This window comes from Pelobates fuscus, chromosome 11 (assembly GCF_036172605.1).
Source record: "Pelobates fuscus isolate aPelFus1 chromosome 11, aPelFus1.pri, whole genome shotgun sequence".
NCBI lineage: Eukaryota > Metazoa > Chordata > Amphibia > Anura > Pelobatidae > Pelobates > Pelobates fuscus.
Window position 1 is genome coordinate 43,486,806 of NC_086327.1, and position 17,942 is coordinate 43,504,747.

The window sequence follows — 17,942 nt, forward strand, 5'->3', positions numbered from 1 at the left end:
GATCCCAAGGAAATCAGATCCACCCCAGCTCTCCCAAAGGTAGGGAAGCCGAGTGGTCTTAAATTGAATTCAAATAAATAATAATTTGTGAGTGTGTGTGTCTGTCAGTCAGTGTATGTGTGTGTCTGTCAGTGTGGTATGTCTGCCTCTCATGATATGTGTCTGCCAGTCAGTGTATGTGTGTTTAGGTGACCAACCCCCCTCTGATCACATAGGGATGGTGTTTTTCTCTGAAAAGGCAGTGTTGTACATTATTATTAGCATTTATATAGCGCCAACAAATTCTGTAGCGCTTTACAATATTATAAGAGGGGGAGATTTAACAATAAATGAGACAATTATAAAACTTACAGGAACAATAGGTTGAAGAGGACCCTGCTCAAATGAGCTTACAGTCTATGTATAGAGAATATACATATACTGGTGTGCACAGTTCACGGGCACACAAAAAATAAAAATGAATTAATTTTTTAAAAAGGGGTTTAATTTCATGGTATTAAATCACACCTCCATTTTTCTGTCACTTACATGAAATGGCAAAAAGGGACTTTATCCTGACCGCTTCATTTTTGTCAAGGTCCACCAATTTCAAGAGTTTATTCACAGCTCCAAGGCTCAGCGCAGTCTCCTGAACAAGTTGCACATTCTGACTGCAAATGCCAATCAGGTCAGCAGCTCTCCAGCGCAGTCCTTCCTCCGGGCAATTCAAATAGCAACTCAGCAACAAATGCATACCACCCAACTTGCAAAAATCTGGGGGGGAGATTGGTATGGAAAAGAAGCAGAACACATCAAAAACTTTGCAACCCAAAAAGAGCGTACAGACACTGAATAAAAACTATACTCTTATACATAAGGTGGTCAACATTACTTATATTCAAATGAAGAACTTTTCAAAGCAGAATTAGTATTGTCTTTCTTAAATTAAGCCAAATAGCATCACATATAACTAAGATTACAGGCTCAGTTTATCCCAATATAGTTCCAATTTATGAAAATGAAAGCTTATAAAAAGTCTATCAACTCAGTTTAAATTGTGATATTGAAAGATTTGCAATTTCAAAATATATTGCTGAAATTAAAACAATTATTGTTGAAAAACAATATGAACCACATTATTTTGAACTATTCAAATGTATTTTTTTCTGTTTTATTGTTTGTTATTTTAAACATGTTTTTCCAATGATTAACGGAATGTGTGTATGTAGGTAGTGAAGAGTACTGGACAATTAGTCAGGAATGACTATTAAAAGAAATGGATGGTCCGGATACATAAAAATAAAAGTTTCAGCACCAATTGCAAAAAAAAAATATTACTTAAAGGAACACTATATGGTCAGGAACACAAACATGTCATCTTTTCCCCCTTTTGACCCCCTGCAAATGAATAAATGCATCTCTAAGGGGAAATATCAGTGTCTCCATTGTGCAGCACCACCCCAGGAAGCACCTCTAGCAGCCATCTGAAGAGTGGCCTGCAGAGGAATCCCTAGGCGGTAATGTAAACAATGCCTTTTCTCTGAAGAGACAGTGGTTTTTGTAATAAGCCTGAAGGTACTGTTAATACTCATCAGAACAAATACAATAAGCAGTAGTAACAGCAGAATATACGTGTTTCGCGCAATATGCGTAGTTTACCAAGATACTAATGATATGAAAATCCCCAGTTTGGCTTTAGCACGGGATACGTGAATACAAAGGTGTCCAGATTAAGTTGGAAAACAACAAGAAAACACTGGAAAACTAAACAAGGCTGTGTGAGCACAACTCACATAATTTAGTAAAAGCTTAAATGGGATTAGGGAACAAGACTATGGATTTAAAAGCCATGAATGGTAAAAAAAAAAAAAAATAATAATATGTGGTAACAACAAAACACAGATGGACTGCAGGGAGAAGAGCCAGTACTAAGAGAGCACAAATCAGACAAACATCTTAATTTCACAGATGAGCCATTTTCATAAAAAAAAAATAATGTAATATATTTTTAGTATTGAAACAATTCACCCGCTTACCAGCAGCATTGTCAAGGTTTTCACAGAGGTCAGCTAGCAGCTCCAGAGCCTGCTCCTTCCGTTCCTCCTGATCCTCTCCACTTGTCTCGTTGCTCAATTCCTGAATACATTCTTTCATTTGCTGAACCTCATCTGCCTGGCCTGCAAAAGCGCTGCTCATTGCTTCCTGGAGCCATTGTCTCCTCTGAGAATTAGGGGGAAAGGGCAAAAACTGAATTTGAAGATAACTTAGCAAACTGTTTCATTATAAACTACATTCTATAGTTTGAACAAATACTCAAATTTGTATCATAGCATGCAAATATTAGTGTATTTCTTTTTGTGCGGGTATGTCTGAGTCTTCCTGCATACTCACAAATTTCACTTATTTCTTTTAACGCAAAAACAAAGGTGTGAGCTCTTAGGGCAAAAGTTTAGAGAATCTCAATAGCTAGCCCTTCGGTAAATCCCCTCTCAGGTCTCTAAATATTTTTTGCTCATTTGTGCCATTAAAGAGTGAACCTATATCATTTGCATATCGGGCGGATTCCACACAGATCCAATGAATAGCAAGTTCTCGCTGCATTAGAGATACAGAAACCCCAGATTATCGTTCTGGCCTTCTTTGGGCCTCATCAGTGAGGTGTAGCTGATACTCCTGTAGGATCACAGCGATCATTTTAACTTAGGGAGAACCTAAGTACATGCATTGCACAAAAAAAAAAATGAAAAATCCCAAAACATTGGAATATTGGAACTCTGAGAATGGGCACAAGCTTAGAGAAACCCACTCAGATCTCAAGATATTTTTTACTCAATTTCGGATGTGGACTGCCCTTATAAGCGGGATCAGTCCGATATGCAAATCGTATAGGTCCACTCTAATGCAATGCACTGATAAAACAGCACACAACTATAAATGTATACTTAAACACGCTTAAGTAGAAAAATAATAAAAAAAATTCCAAGCAGCAGAAATGTAATTTCAAAAGAGAGTGTTCATATGTTTAATATCAGTGAGCACATCAGCTGTATGGGAAACCTGTACTCACACAGAGTATTAGAGTGAATACATCTGGAGAAGAAATGCTTGGACGGATTAGAAGTGTCAGAAATGCATGAGAGCTAATGGTCACTTTGCAGATCTAAATTTATAGCTGGAAAACATAAAAATCTGAGGAACAATTAGCGAGTGCATTATTAGCTTAGACACACTGGGATCAGAGTGTGCTTCATCATTAGATGGTGTCAACATAGTTTTAGAAGGAACAGGTCACTTCAAACTAATTTATTTGCTTTTTATGATATACTAAGTCATAACATAGGAGATGTGGAATTGAGCACAAGGTCAGAATATATATAATTATTTTTTTATACACATGCGAACATGAATTTATGGAGTGATTACTTAACATGTGGATATCTATTTAATAAGGATAATTTAGCACACTACAGAAATGGCATATATATATTTTTTTCCTTAATTAACATTAAATATGTCACAACCAAATTAATTAATATATATTATATATATATAAAATTTTATTATTATTATAACAAAGAATCTTGCACTCCACCTAATACAGTTCCTTGCCTGGTGCTTCTCCAACAAAAAATGCAGTAAGTCATGTAAGGATAGAACTCTCAGGACTTTGAAATAAAACTTAGATTTTATTACCTTGTAAACAACAGCATCAACGTTTCAGCTTGATCCTGATGAAAGCTTGAGGGGATCAAGCTGAAACGTTGATGTTGTTTACAAGGTAATAAAATCTAAGTTTTATTTCAAAGTCCTGAGAGTGCTATCCTTATATGACTTTCTCTCTCTCTCTCATGTCTTAGGGACTACTTTGTCTCAGTATTTTCTTCCATGATTGATACTTCTAGACATTGAATGGAGCCATTGCTGTCTAGAAGTTTCAATCCCCCAGCGGTCTCCAGTAACAGCTGCATAGAATTGGCTCTATCTATGGAGAATCCTGCAGTCTTATGGGATCCTCCACAGACGTTAATGCTGTACTTAAGCGCATGTAACACAGTTACATCGGCTCCTGGCGTGACCGACCGGATAAGATGACGACGTCTGCGAGGTACAGGTTGAGGTAAGTTAAACTCACCTTTGCCTGCCCTCCCTGGCCATCACACCCCTAGAGTCGATGTCACCATCAGGGACAGTCCCACTTTAACACCCCCATCCTCTAAAAATTGTATTTGGCTCCATCAACACCCCTTTAGCTAGGCATTTTGGTAAGTGTTAGGTTCGAGTTAAAGACATGCATCTTGGCTTGCATCCTAGTAACAGTACGAAGTGACATTCATGTGGACCGTTGCAAGAAGCATGGAATAAGCAGGGTATTTTTGCTCCTCATTTTTAAATAAAGCAGATAGCAAATGTAAAATTAATGTATGCTTGAACAGCAAAAATACACCTGTTGAGGGGCGGGGCTTGACTGCCATGCTGAGTGGCCACACTTTGTTTCAGCTCTGCAAAGAATCTTGTGTTTTTCGACCACTTATGGACTCTCAGCTCCTCTTATTCAAGCCTGAAATCACTTCAGAATTCCCCACGCCTGTGTGAGCACCATTGCCCCTCTGTATAAAAATAAACCTATACAGAAAGCTCCTGTGGCCTATGTATGGCCTCCCAGGTTGCGGGGACCCTCTGCCGGTGAGGGATATACCGTTACACATCTACCTTGGGTCCTGCACTACCACCATCAGAAACAAAGTCACACCTAAGATGGCAGATGCCTCATGTCCACTGGGCCCGCAACCCGATCTTGAATCTAGGTTCGACAGAATCTTCTAAGACAGGGCTCGACAAATCCCAGGCGCCAGACCGCCACAGCGACTAGAAATTTCGCCCTGGTGTCTGGGATTTGCCAGCTCTCTAGTTTGGAAGGGAGCTTTGATGGCGGCCGTCATGGAGAATATTGGAGGTGGCCGCCCGCAGGTACATGGAGGTGGCCGCCCGCCCGTGGGTACATGGAGGTGGGCGGCCGCCCTGAGGAGCATGGAGGAGGCGGCTGCCCACGGGAGCATTGTGGGCAGCGCGCGAGGGAGCAGTTCTCTGCTTGCAGCTGCTCTCTCGCGCTATCTAATGATGTTGGGAGCCGGAATATGACGTGTGTGAGCCTGTCAGAGTGTGTGTGTATGTGTGTGCCTGTCAGTGTGTGTATGTGTGTGAGCCTGTCAGAGTGTCTGTATTTGCGTTTGTGAGAGCCCGTCAAGAGAGTGTGTTTGAGCGCCTGTCTGAGTTTGTGTGTGCGAGTCTGTCAGAGTGTGTGCGTGCAAGCCTGTTGTCAGCATAAGTGTGTGTGAGCCTATCAAGAAAGAGTGTGTGAGAGTGTGTGTGTGTGTAAGAGAGCCTGTCAGTGTCTGTATGTGTGTGTGAGCGAGAGCCTGTCAAGAGTGTGTGTGAGCGCCTGTCAGAGTTTGTGTGTGAGCCTGCAAACTCCAGTGGTACCACCACGGAGGGATCTGTAATCGAGGTCTGGAACAGGGCCAGGGCAGAGCCGAAGACCTGTGCCGCCCACCAAGGCTCTCCCTTCCCCTCGGTTTGCCAGGAAGCCCCGGAGCCGGTCCTATCGTCGGCCTAACCGTGCAAGCCGTCACATCACCAGCACACCATTTCAACCTGGGACTTACCCTAATGGGTCGGCTCAAACGGAGCTACAGTGTTGGAAGCAGTCAGAGAACCAGCTGGATCAGGGTCAATAGCAATATAGGCCTCAGTGTGCCATGTGAGACTTTGCATTCCCTATGCAGGTGGTAGGCTGACTACATAATGAGAGCACTTATCAGGGTGCCAGTTTACAGTCCTGGGGAAAGCTCTATTTTTAATACATGCCTTACATAAACATATGGGACCAAAGTGTCTTACTTTGTGCACAGGCTGAATTGTAAATCTCGTTTTGTTTATTCTTATTTTCTGAGGCAGCTGTTATATGTATTCTGATTTTATTCTTGATGGGCCTTAGTGATTATAATTTATTTCCATCAGACAAGCATCATCGCCTGCTTACTTACTACTCAATCGCTATACTTCCCTATGGCTATCGGCCTGAAAGTTCACAGATTATCGGTATCGCCTCTAAAAAAAAATCAAAATCGGTCGATCCCTATTGATAAGGGTACAGCAGTTCATGGTCTAAGAAAATATATATGTATTATTTTTTTTTAAATCAAATGTGCTATGGTACATGCTTAAGAAGCAAAGCCTTTGTAAACATAATTCCTGTTTAACGTCCAAATGGAGGTTAGCCAGAAAGGGGTATTAACATAATACCCATTTTGGCAGCAGTCCTCAACTGACATACTAATGCAGACATGATTAATATTTCGAAAGTGCTCGATCTAACCTTGGTATAAAAAGTTCTGTTGTTGCAACCAACACATAATCCAACAGAAAGAACACTAAATATTCACTGCAGCTTTTCAGTCACAGGGTCATTCACATTCTCTACAGACATATGGGATCATTACTTGTGCTGGCCATAGTATCAACACAAAAGGTGTCCAGCATTAGTCCTGTAGGTTTTTTTGGACTACATTTCCTATAATTCTCAGCTGGAGAACCAAAGCCGACAAACAGTCCACAAGACCAGATTAAAATGTCAAATTATGAAAATCCAGGGTAGTGATGGCAAGCCTACTGCCACAACTGGCAAGGAAAGCTAACAAAGTGCCTGCTGAGTTTAGGACAACGGCACAGCTACACAGCGATAGCTGCACCTCAGTGCTACTTACATCCTGACTCCTGAACACCCACAATAGAGGTATCAAATAAACAACCAATGAAAAACAAACTCTCATTTTATCTGTTTGCCAGGCTTGTGCATGTGCCATCTGGAAGTGCCGAGATCCTAAAGACCTTTGAAAGATCAGGAATATTAATTGCTCCAGGCCTCCTCAGTGCTTTGTGGGCAAAATAACTGAGCATTTCCCTGCTCTGTTGAACACTGCGATGATTTCAAATGGATGGCACTGGGCCATAGAACAGGGTGAACAGAGATCAGGGCAGGGTAATGCTCAACTCATTCTCTCTCTCCACTAACTCGCCATGAGCAACTTACCCTTGTTGCATTGTATTGATAAGGTAGGAAAATAGTAAAATACTTTAAGACTTGGAGAAATGTGGGGAGCTGCATGGAGATCAAGCAGATTACAGCAGTATGATGGCAGTAGAGGACAGTGTGTAAATAAAAATAGAAAACCAAGGTGGGCAATTTTGTGAGGTCAAACAGTGAACATAAAGTGAATTTACACACAGTGCACAGCGTGACAAAAAAGGAGGAGACATGACAGCTTGGGATATAGGTTTCCCGTAGCAGTTTAGGCACCCAGGACCAAAAATAGGTTCACAATCACTGCCGGGCGCCCATCACCACCTTCCCTGGAGATGGAAGCTCCTGCAAATATCTTCCGTATGACCCATTGAGCTTAGCCCACAAGCCACAACTGTCCCAACTGCGGTCTACCAGAAACTGCTGGACTACATTTCCCACCATCTAACAGAATCTTTGATGTTGTGACAACCGAATCTTTGTGAAGTTGTTACAACTGAATTCTATACCAGAAGCATTAGCACTACATATTTTCAATGTATGGGAACTGCAAAAAGAAAACAGCACGGGGGCGGAGCTTGCCGGCCAAGCAGAGCAGACGTGCCTGGCTGGAGCTCCTGCGCTTGACGGCAGATTTCGGGGCAAAAAACCCCACTACCCGCAAACTTCAAGCGACAAATAGCCATATTCGAGACCGGGGGAAGCTACACTACCCGGCGATACCCGACACGAGCGCTCCGGAATCTGAACGGACTAGCCCGAGGCTTGCGGCCTACGCCTGAACGAGCCGAGGTGAGACGGCCGCTCACTCGGCTCCGTGCCAGCAGCGGCAACGACCAACCCGAGCCTCCCCCCCCCCCTCTGGACCGGTGGGGGTTATCCCGGTCTACCCTCAGGAGACCCTGGAACGACCCGACGAAAAGACTGAGGAGATGCAGGGGCCTGAAACACGCGGTGCCAAAACGATTAAAATGGCGGCGGCAGCAGCTACCTCTCCTACAGCTTACAGTGAACAGCTAGATATAGAGCACCGGCTGAACAGGACCTTCCAGGCGTTCTGGGACAAGCTGGAGGCCCTTATGTTTTCGGAGAACAAGGAAGCAGTGCCTGTCACCAAGCCACGTACTCACCTTGTAAAATCTAAAAGAAAGCAAGTGGCGACGGTGGGCGAGGTAAAGTATAGGACCAACAGTGCAGACCACGCTGCTGAGCCTGACCGCACCCAGCCCCTACACGAGCGCTTAGACCTGCTGTGTCGTCGTTTCTGGGCACGTTTGGAGCAGAGACACTTATTATAGGGTGGTGGAACCGGAGGAGAGCATGAGGCAAGAAGGGCAGACCCCGGGCAAGGCAGCCTTACACCAGCGGGCTGAGCGCCCTTCCAGGCAAGGGGTCAACAGGAGACAACCTCCAAGACACAAGCCACCTCGCAGGAGGGTTACCCGCCGCTGGCGGCGGAAGACCACCAGGACCCATCACTGCGCCCAGTATGGGAGAGACCCGGCCCTGAGTAGGACCCGAGTCTGTGGCCACAGGGTGTCGACCCCGCACGAGACCTGGAGCTGGGGAGCAACCCCCCACCGCACGCAAACCTCCCCCACACCACAACACCCACACCCACTGCTCCAGGAGGCGCCCAGTGACGGGGCTACTGAAGCTGAATCCCGGGACATTCCAACACAGGGCATCGGTTGAAACACCCGACGCTGAGCCTTACGGCAGACATGCCCTGCGAACGAACCGCGAGCAGGTTGCAGCTGAAGAGCGGTGAGGTATACGCCTGGGGGGCCTTGTACTTTGCCGAGACCCTCACTTTCCCACTCCCCCGATATTTTCTGCAATCCACACCCGGCTGGAGTTGGGTCCAGTGTAAAAATGGGTGATCTAGTGACTTTCTGGACAATTTTTGGCGCATACCTGTATTGATAGTATGGTTTCAGTGGTCTGCCGTTAAAATACAACCTCTATTGGGGGACGGTCCATATAGTGTTTAGCTAGCTCGACTCACGAGACTGTATGCATGTATAGCCTAATAAGCATGTCCCTCTTTGGCAATGGGAGCGTATGGACCGCCCATACACATAGTCTGATTGTTTAACATTACCGAGAAACTAAGCAATGCAATCCCATCAATGCTGTCACTGAACATGCCCATCCGATATCTCTTATTTTGTAACATATCGGGGCCGGGACAGCTATTCCTAAGATAACCCTAGTTATACTCTTGTTATTAAGCATGGCACTAATACCCAGCCTGGTTACACCCGTGTTTAACTCTCGTAAAAATTGAGACTGTAACTACTAAGAGTCTGCCTTTTTGCGTAATGGATGTCATACGATGTTTCTTCTGTCTAGCGTTGGTCTCCCTTACTTTAACTCTGCTGATGCTCCCACTTAAAGTATAGGCATAAGCATTATCACACCTTAGACTACCTTTACTTATTCTGTTTAGCTATGAACACCAACTTGTATTTGAAGCCTGTCTACACTATTTTGATTACTTTTGTTTCTTATCCAAGCTTGTATCACTCTGTTTACTTGAATGTTTCACAAAAAAACAAAAAACCCATGGCAATCTTTCTTTGAGGTGCATTGCACACCATCTTGATATTATTATCTCATGTTACCCCTCAATGCCTCCTCTTTCTCTTATGTATCCCATGACGTATATGCCATAATAAAAGAAAAAAAAAAAAGAAAACAGCACAGTATGCAAGTTTCTACATGAAGGGCCAAGAAAAAAACCCTGACAACATCTGTTCACTGCATTGTTCATCATAATTCCATTATTAGCATCTTTATATCCACAGCGAAAAATGTTTTTTTTTTTTTTTTTTTAATTCTTTATTTTGGTTGTGCACGGAATGACCAGACAGCCGGCATGCGCCACAACAGCGACATCCGGTAGAATAGGCAAACAATGGTATTACACGTTATGGCATCTAATATTCAGGCACATTTTTTATAATATTTAAATGATCTCTAATACAACAGTTAAGGTTCACGTTTGGTTTGAAATATGGTAACATAATGCACGTCATGGAGACCTGGTTAGAGAAGAGACATATGAGGAAAACATGGTTTGTGCATGAGAATGTACACAGATTATTAAGTGTTAATAAAATAAGCTGAACAGGATAGTAGTACTCATTACTAGTGTAGAGTGAGATGCACGCTGTAGTCTAAAAGTGTGTAACATATTGATTATTAGGCTATGCTCGTCTGTGAGATAATAAGGACCTGTAAATTAACAGAAACTGCACAGGTAGTTTACAGTGAGTATGTATAAGTGCCACTTGCCTGTGATTGTTTGAATAAGAGAGGCAGAAGTACACATTATGCATAAAAACAGAAAAGCATGTAAATATAAGCTTGGATTAACCACTGGGTGGGAATCATGTATGTTTTAACGTTGGATTAGCAGTAAGCCGTTATCACCATCAAGCAAGCAGCAGGGAAGTTGGCTAGCACTCAACAGATGCCTATAGGTAAAGAAACCCAGTTTTCCCCGCAGGTAGTCTCTATTATGGGGCTCCCCTTTTGGGCCCGGACCCTGTGACAGTCCATGTGGCATGTTCCAGAATGGGATCCCTGTTTTCGGCAGGGAATAGCCCCTGCGGGTTGCCTTGCTTGCTCACCCGGTTTCCATATCGGCTGGCCCCTGGGTCAGGACTTTCTCGTTGGTTCTGAGGTGTGTGGGAGCGCTGTATAGGAGTGCGGATGCGATGGGGTAACTTGCGTGGTGTGTGGCGTCGTACCGCAGTGCAGTTCCCTTCTCGGGGGTCCATCGGCGAGCATGTCGCCTCGCTGTGTGCCATTTGGGCCGAGTAGCTGTCGCTTCGTCCTTCTTCCCATTCGTGGTAAGTATGTTGAGCCGTGAGGTGTTTTTTCCATGCTTGTGCTTTCAAATCTTCTCGAAGTTGCAGGGTTTGGTGCTTGGCGGCCATCTTGGGCCCGACATGCGGTCTGCAGTACGGGCGGGAGATATCAGGGTGCAGGCTTGTTTGGGTCTCGTGGGTGTAGACCGGGATCACCCCCCCGGTCCAGAGGGGGGGGAACGGGGCCGGCATCCCCACGGGTCCGACTCTAAGCCCGGAACAGTAGGCGGCAGGGCAGCGGCCGTCCGCCCCACTCGCCTCTGGAGTAGGCCTTAAGAGAGTCGGGCAGGATTCCTCCTCCAGGGGACTGTAGCCTGTTGGGCCAGCCTCACCCTGGATCCCAGGGCTCTCTGCCCGTCCAGGGCCACCACTGCCGGCCAGTTTTGCGCCAAATTTCGTGGAAAAGTCGCTGTTTCTCATATTATGCTGCAGGAGCTGATCTCGCATGCGACCAGCCAGCTCGGCGGTCCGGCCCCGCCCCCAGCGAAAAATGTTAAGGATTATATTTTAAAGCACTATATAGGAAAAATGAGAAAAGGCTTTACACTTAAATTTACCAAAATCAATAAAAAAAAAATGAAAAAAAAACAAAAAAAAAACAAAAAACACAACACACCTCACTGTCGGAGGAAGGTTCCCACACAGTTTCCTCTCCCTCCTACACTAAACCAGTCCTGCTAGGTCCGCCAAATTTACACTGACATGAAAGGCATGATCAGTCATTTAAAAGGATGGGTTTCATCGAAAATAGCATTTGCAGTAAGAAGCATTAAGCACACACTTAAACACAGGGACATCCACTAAGACTTCATACTAGAAAACTGATGAGAGGAGATACAATTATACAGCACCAACGTATTCCACAGTGCTGAACGATAGATCAAACAACACAACAATTAATTCTAACAAAACCCTCATTTGTCATCATATATCTCTGCTATGTTTTAAACTGCTTTTCTCACTTTGTCAAAGGTATTTCTTCATACTGTAATTTAAGAGGGTAAAAAAAAGGGGGGGAGGGGGGGGGAGGTGGAAGGAATCGGTAGAGTGCCTGGAACACCATGCCATAAAGTCTATCCTTGGCTTACTCCTATGCAAGTTGTTGATAGTCCAGTACCATTATAAATATAGTCTAGCCATGAGAACCACAGCCTGGAATGTTTTCTGATTGGCCTCGTAGGGAAGCTCTCGTGGCTTCTGGTGTCTCAATATCAGCTACTTTGTCTGACCACATTTTGTGTGTGGGCATTTCCGTTGACTTCGAATATAATGGAACAAGTGATTTGGCGGCATTCAACAAAAATCTAAGTGTAGATTTTTTTTGTATCTAGAAAGAAGCAGCATAGCCCCATGAAAGAGTCTCCCCCCCCTGAAAGCCACTATACTGCCCCCCTACCCACATCACAGCCTCCTACCCACCTCACAGCCCCCCTACCCACCTCACAGCCCCCCTCTCACCTCACAGCCCCCCTCTCACCTCACAGCCCCCCTACCCACCTCACAGCCCCCTACCCACTATACAGCCCCCCTACCCACCTCACAGCCCCCCTACCCACTATACAGCCCCCTCCCACTATACAGTCCCTACCCACTACACAGCCCCCTACCCACTATACAGCCCCCCTACCCACATCACAGCCCCCCTACCCACATCACAGCCCCCCTACCCACATCACTGCCCCCCTACCTACTATACTGCCCCCCTACCTACTATACTGCCCCCCTACCCACATCACAGCCCCCCTACCCACATCACAGCCCCCCTACCTACTATACTGCCCCCCTACCCACTATACTGCCCCCTTCCCGCCTCACAGCCCCCCTACCCGCTATACTGCCCCCCTACCCACATCACAGCCCCCCTACCCACATCACAGCCCCCCTACCCACATCACAGCCCCCTACCCACCTCACAGCCCCCCTACCCACCTCACAGCCCCCCTACCTACTATACTGCCCCCCTACCCACTATACTGCCCCCTTCCCGCCTCACAGCCCCCCTACCCGCTATACTGCCCCCCTACCCACATCACAGCCCCCCTACCCACATCACAGCCCCCCTACCCACCTCACAGCCCCCCTACCCACCTCACAGCCCCCTACCCACCTCACAGCCCCCCTACCCACCTCACAGCCCCCCTACCCACTATACTGCCCCCTTACCCACCACACAGCCCCCTTACCCACATCACAGCCCCCTACCCACATCACAGCCCCCCCTACCCACTATACTGCCCCTGTACCCACATCACAGCCCCCTACCCACCTCACAGCCCCCCTACCCACTACACAGCCCCCAGCCCCCCTACCCACTACACAGCCCCCCTACCCACTACACAGCCCCCCTATCCACCTCACAGCCCCCCTATCCACCTCACAGCCCCCCTACCCACTATACAGCCCCCTACTCACTATACAGCCCCCTACTCACTATACAGCCCCCCTACCCACTATACTGCCCCCCTACCCACATCACAGCCTCCTACCCACCTCACAGCCCCCCTACCCACCTCACCGCCCCCCTACCCACTATACAGCCCCCCTACCCACTATACAGCCCCCTATTCACTATACAGCCCCTTACCCACTATACAGCCCCCCTACCCACTATACAGCCCCCCTACCCACTATACAGCCCCCTACCCACTATACAGCCCCCCTACCCACTATACAGCCCCCCTACCCACTATACTGCCCCCCCACCCACTATACAGCCCCCCTACCCACTATACAGCCCCCCTACCCACTATGCTGCCCCCCCACCCACTATACTGCCCCCCTACCCACCTCACAGCCCCCCTACCCACTATACAGCCCCCCTACCCACTATACAGCCCCCCTACCCACTATACAGCCCCCCTACCCACCTCACAGCCCCCATACTCACTATACAGCCCTCCTACCCACATCACAGCCTCCTACCCACCTCACAGCCCCCCTACCCACCTCACAGCCCCCCTCTCACCTCACAGCCCCTTCTACCCACCTCACCGCCCCCCTACCCACTATACAGCCCCTACAGTACTGTGTGTGTGGGGGTAGGGGTACTGTGTGGGGGGGGGGGCTAGGGGTACTGTGTGTGGGGGGTAGGGGTACTGTGTGTGGGGGGGTAGGGGTACTGTGTGTGTGGGGGAGGGGTACTGTGTGTGTGGGGGAGGGGTACTGCTGGGGGGTAGGGGTACTGTGTGTGGGGGGGTAGGGGTACTGTGTGTGGGGGGGTAGGGGTACTGTGTGTGGGGGGGTAGGGGTACTGTGTGTGGGGGGGTAGGGGTACTGTGTGTGGGGTAGGAGGTAGGGGTAGGGGTACTGTGTGTGGGGGGTAGGGGTACTGCTGGGGGGTAGGGGTGCTGTGTGTGTGGGGGGTAGGGGTGCTGTGTGTGGGGGGTAGGGGTACTGTGTGTGTGTGGGGGGTAGGGGTACTGCTGGGGGGTAGGGGTGCTGTGTGTGTGGGGGGTAGGGGTGCTGTGTGTGGGGGGGGGCAGGGGTGCTGTGTGGGAGGGTAGGGGTGCTGTGTTTGTGGGGATGGGGTGTGGGGGGGTGTAAACGTTTTCAAAAAAAATATGTTAAATTATTATCTTGTCCCCCCCTTCTAACCTTTAATGAAGGAGGGGGGGGGGGGACACAGTCATCCCTGGTGGTCCGGTGGTGGAAAGTATGGTTTCCGGTTTGGGAGGCAGGGGAGGGATCTTTGAAGCAGCTCCCCTGTCCTCCCGCGCGATGCTGTGTGGGGCGTTGCCATGGTAACGCGCGGCAACGCTCCACACAGCTTGCTCGCGAGAGGACAGGGGAGCTGCTTCAAAGATCCCTCCCCTGCCACCCGAACCGGAAGCAGAGTAGGCGCCTGCCATTCCGGGCAGGCAGGTGCCTACTTTGCAGTGATGCCAAACCTATGGCCGCGTGCCCACAGAAAGGGCCCGGCGTGCCACCGGTGGCACACGTGCCATAGGTTCGCCATCACTGGTACAGATCATTCTCCTGCAATTTCACTGCTCAATTCACTGTCATTTAGGAGTTAAATCACTTTGTTTCTGTTTATGCAGCCCTAGCCACACCTCCCCTGGCTATGATTGACAGAGCCTGCATGAAAACAAAACTGGTTTCACTTTCAAACAGATGTAATCTACCTTAAATAATTGTAGCTCAATCTCTAAATTGAACTTTAATCACATACAGGAGGCTCTTGCAGGGTCTAGCAAACTAAAAACATAGCAGGTGATAAGAAAATCTTAATTAAACAGAACTTGAAATAAAGAAAGCCTAAATAGGGCTCTCTTTACAGGAAGTGTTTATGGAAGGCTGTGCAAGTCACATGCAGGGAGGTGTGACTAGGGTTCATAAACAAAGGGATTTAACTCCTAAATGGCAGAGGATTGAGCAGTGAGGATGCAGGGGCATGTTCTATACACCAAAACTTCTTCATTAAGCTAAAGTTGTTCAGGTGACTATAGTGTCCCTTTAAATAAATATCACCAAATTCAATATATTGAACAAAGATAAAAACGTTACTAACACACTTTACACTTAAAAACAACAACACACACATTTGGCTGGAGGACGGAAATTCAAATATAGAGTTAATTACCCCTGGATTAACATACTTACCGTATATGGGAGCAACAGTGTCGCCCAACTATATCAGCAAGACAGCAAGTGCAAAAAATTGAATAAGTATAGAATACTATAGGCTAACATCATATTAGAAAGTATTATAAGACCCTAGGTGTCTATGCCCTTTATCATGTCCTTATCACCAACCCCCTGAACAAATAGTATCTACATATTTACAAATTTACAACTCTGTATCTCAAAACATACCAAAATCAGGATACTTTGTATAACTAAGTCTCTTAAAAATTTATTAAAGCCCAAAATTAGGTCACCAAAAAGGTAATATCCTCAATATCCAGAATGGATGGCACTAACGCTCCCAGGCCAGATTTCATAATGGGACTGAATAAGAGTCCTAGACTCTAGATATGACCACTAAGTGTCAAAAGACTGTGACATTGTGGGAATAATAATAAGGGCAGTGTCATTCGGAGGTTATATTCTAGCTCCATTAGGGTCACCACAACGTTATGGATCCAATGCCCAGGATTATAATCTAGTTACCGTGAAAGGTGCCAACTATCTGTCCAGATTAAACAGTACGACAAGGCACATATACCAGACTCCTCCTCACAGTATATACACTGTATCTTATAGAGACCCATGGCTCCCCAAAATAATGTCACCTAAGGAGAAAAATTGCCCATGTTAAAGAGTATATACAAAAAAATGGTACAATACAAGTGATTCTCAGTTACCCAAAAAGGACCATTTCATATTTCATGTGTGGTCAATGGGTCCTTCATCGATACCTTGTAAGTCTCTCCGAAATGGCCTAACAGACCTATATTACTCATCCGTCATTTAAGCATTTTATACCCCAAGCCTATCCCATCGGGTGGGCTTATGGGTAAATTCCGACTTATCAGGAGTCAAAGTAAGATTGTCTGGATCACAGTATGGTGATTAGAGAAAGACTGCTAAAGAGTATTTCTCATTGAGTCCTTTGGGTGTGATCGTTTCTAAAGTTCTAATCCAGTAGATCTCTCTCTGCAGAACCATTTTCTTCCTGTCACCTCCTCTTTTTGCTGGTGGTATCTGGTCGATTGCCATCAGTTTAAGAGTTGGGAGAGCATGTCCAGCCTCTAAGAAATGTCTTGCCACGGGTAATTCAGAGATATTATCCCGGTACGCTACCCTGATACTTGACCGGTGGTTTCGAATACGTTCCCTCAACGGTAGGTCTGTTTTGCCTATGTAGGCCAAACCACAAGGACATGTCAATTTATATATGACAAAATCGCTGGTACACATGAGGCGGTGTTTGATGGTATACTGCCTACCAGTTTGAGGGTGTGAGAACGTCCGGCCTGGGACCATGTGTCCACAAGTAACACACCCCAAGCATATATACATACATACATACATACATACATATATACATATACATACATATATATATATATATATATATATATATATATATATAGACACACACACACACACACACATTAATAATATGTAAGGCATATATGTATATGTATGCATGTCTTGCCACCCCAGATGATTGAGTAATATACACACATAAAAAAATAAATCAAATATATATATTACTCAATCATCTCGGGTGGCAACACATAGCCATACGTATTACATGTAACAATACATGTCGTAGTTACTTATGGGGCTGGCATTGATTTTTTTCCAGGGCTGCTTTGTATCCCCAGTCCGGCCCTGATCAAATAATGGTGATACATTTTTAGACTGATGCCATGTCATCCTGTAAATTACACAGTTTATAATAGTGTTTGTAGTGTTTATATCAGAGTTTAAAAGAATTCCAAGTATAGCAAATCTGTATGTCTGAACCACTTCCAGCAAGTTCTAGGTTTGTTGAGTTCACTTATAAAATGTGCGTCTTAAAATTAAAAGGGACAATATAGGCATCCAGGCCACCTCGCCTCATTGAAGTGGTCTGGGTGGACAGTATATGCATTCAGGTCACCTCATCTCATTGAAGTGGTCTGGATGAAATGTCCCTTTTGCAGTTTCAGAGAAATTGCTGTTTACATTACAGGGTTAAAGGGACACTACAGTCACCTGAACAACTTTATCTTAATGAAGAAGTTTTGGTGTATAGAACATGCCCCTGCAGCCTCACTGCTCAATCCTCTGCCATTTAGGAGTTAAATTCCTTTGTTTATGAACCCTAGTCACACCTCCCTGCATGTGACTTGCACAGCCTTCCATAAACACTTCCTGTAAAGAGAGCCCTATTTAGGCTTTCTTTATTTCAAGTTCTGTTTAATTAAGATTTTCTTATCCCCTGCAATGTTAATAGCTTGCTACACCCTGCAAGAGCATCCTGTATGTGATTAAAGTTCAATTTAGAGATTGAGCTACAATTATTTAAGGTAAATTACATCTGTTTGAAAGTGAAACCAGTTTTGTTTTCA

At 45.8% G+C, this 17,942-nt stretch overlaps 1 protein-coding gene across 1 annotated transcript in view; it reads right to left on the reverse strand.

Moving 5' to 3' along the window:
• Positions 1-17,942, reverse strand: part of HSPBP1 (HSPA (Hsp70) binding protein 1) — a 75,292-nt gene that overhangs the window by 14,459 nt on the left and 42,891 nt on the right. The window contains exons 4-5 of the mRNA XM_063437210.1: positions 2,016-2,199; positions 529-753 (exon numbers count right to left, since the gene is read on the reverse strand). Of these exons, the coding sequence (XP_063293280.1) occupies positions 529-753; positions 2,016-2,199 (409 nt within the window). The remainder of the gene's footprint in view (positions 1-528; positions 754-2,015; positions 2,200-17,942) is intronic.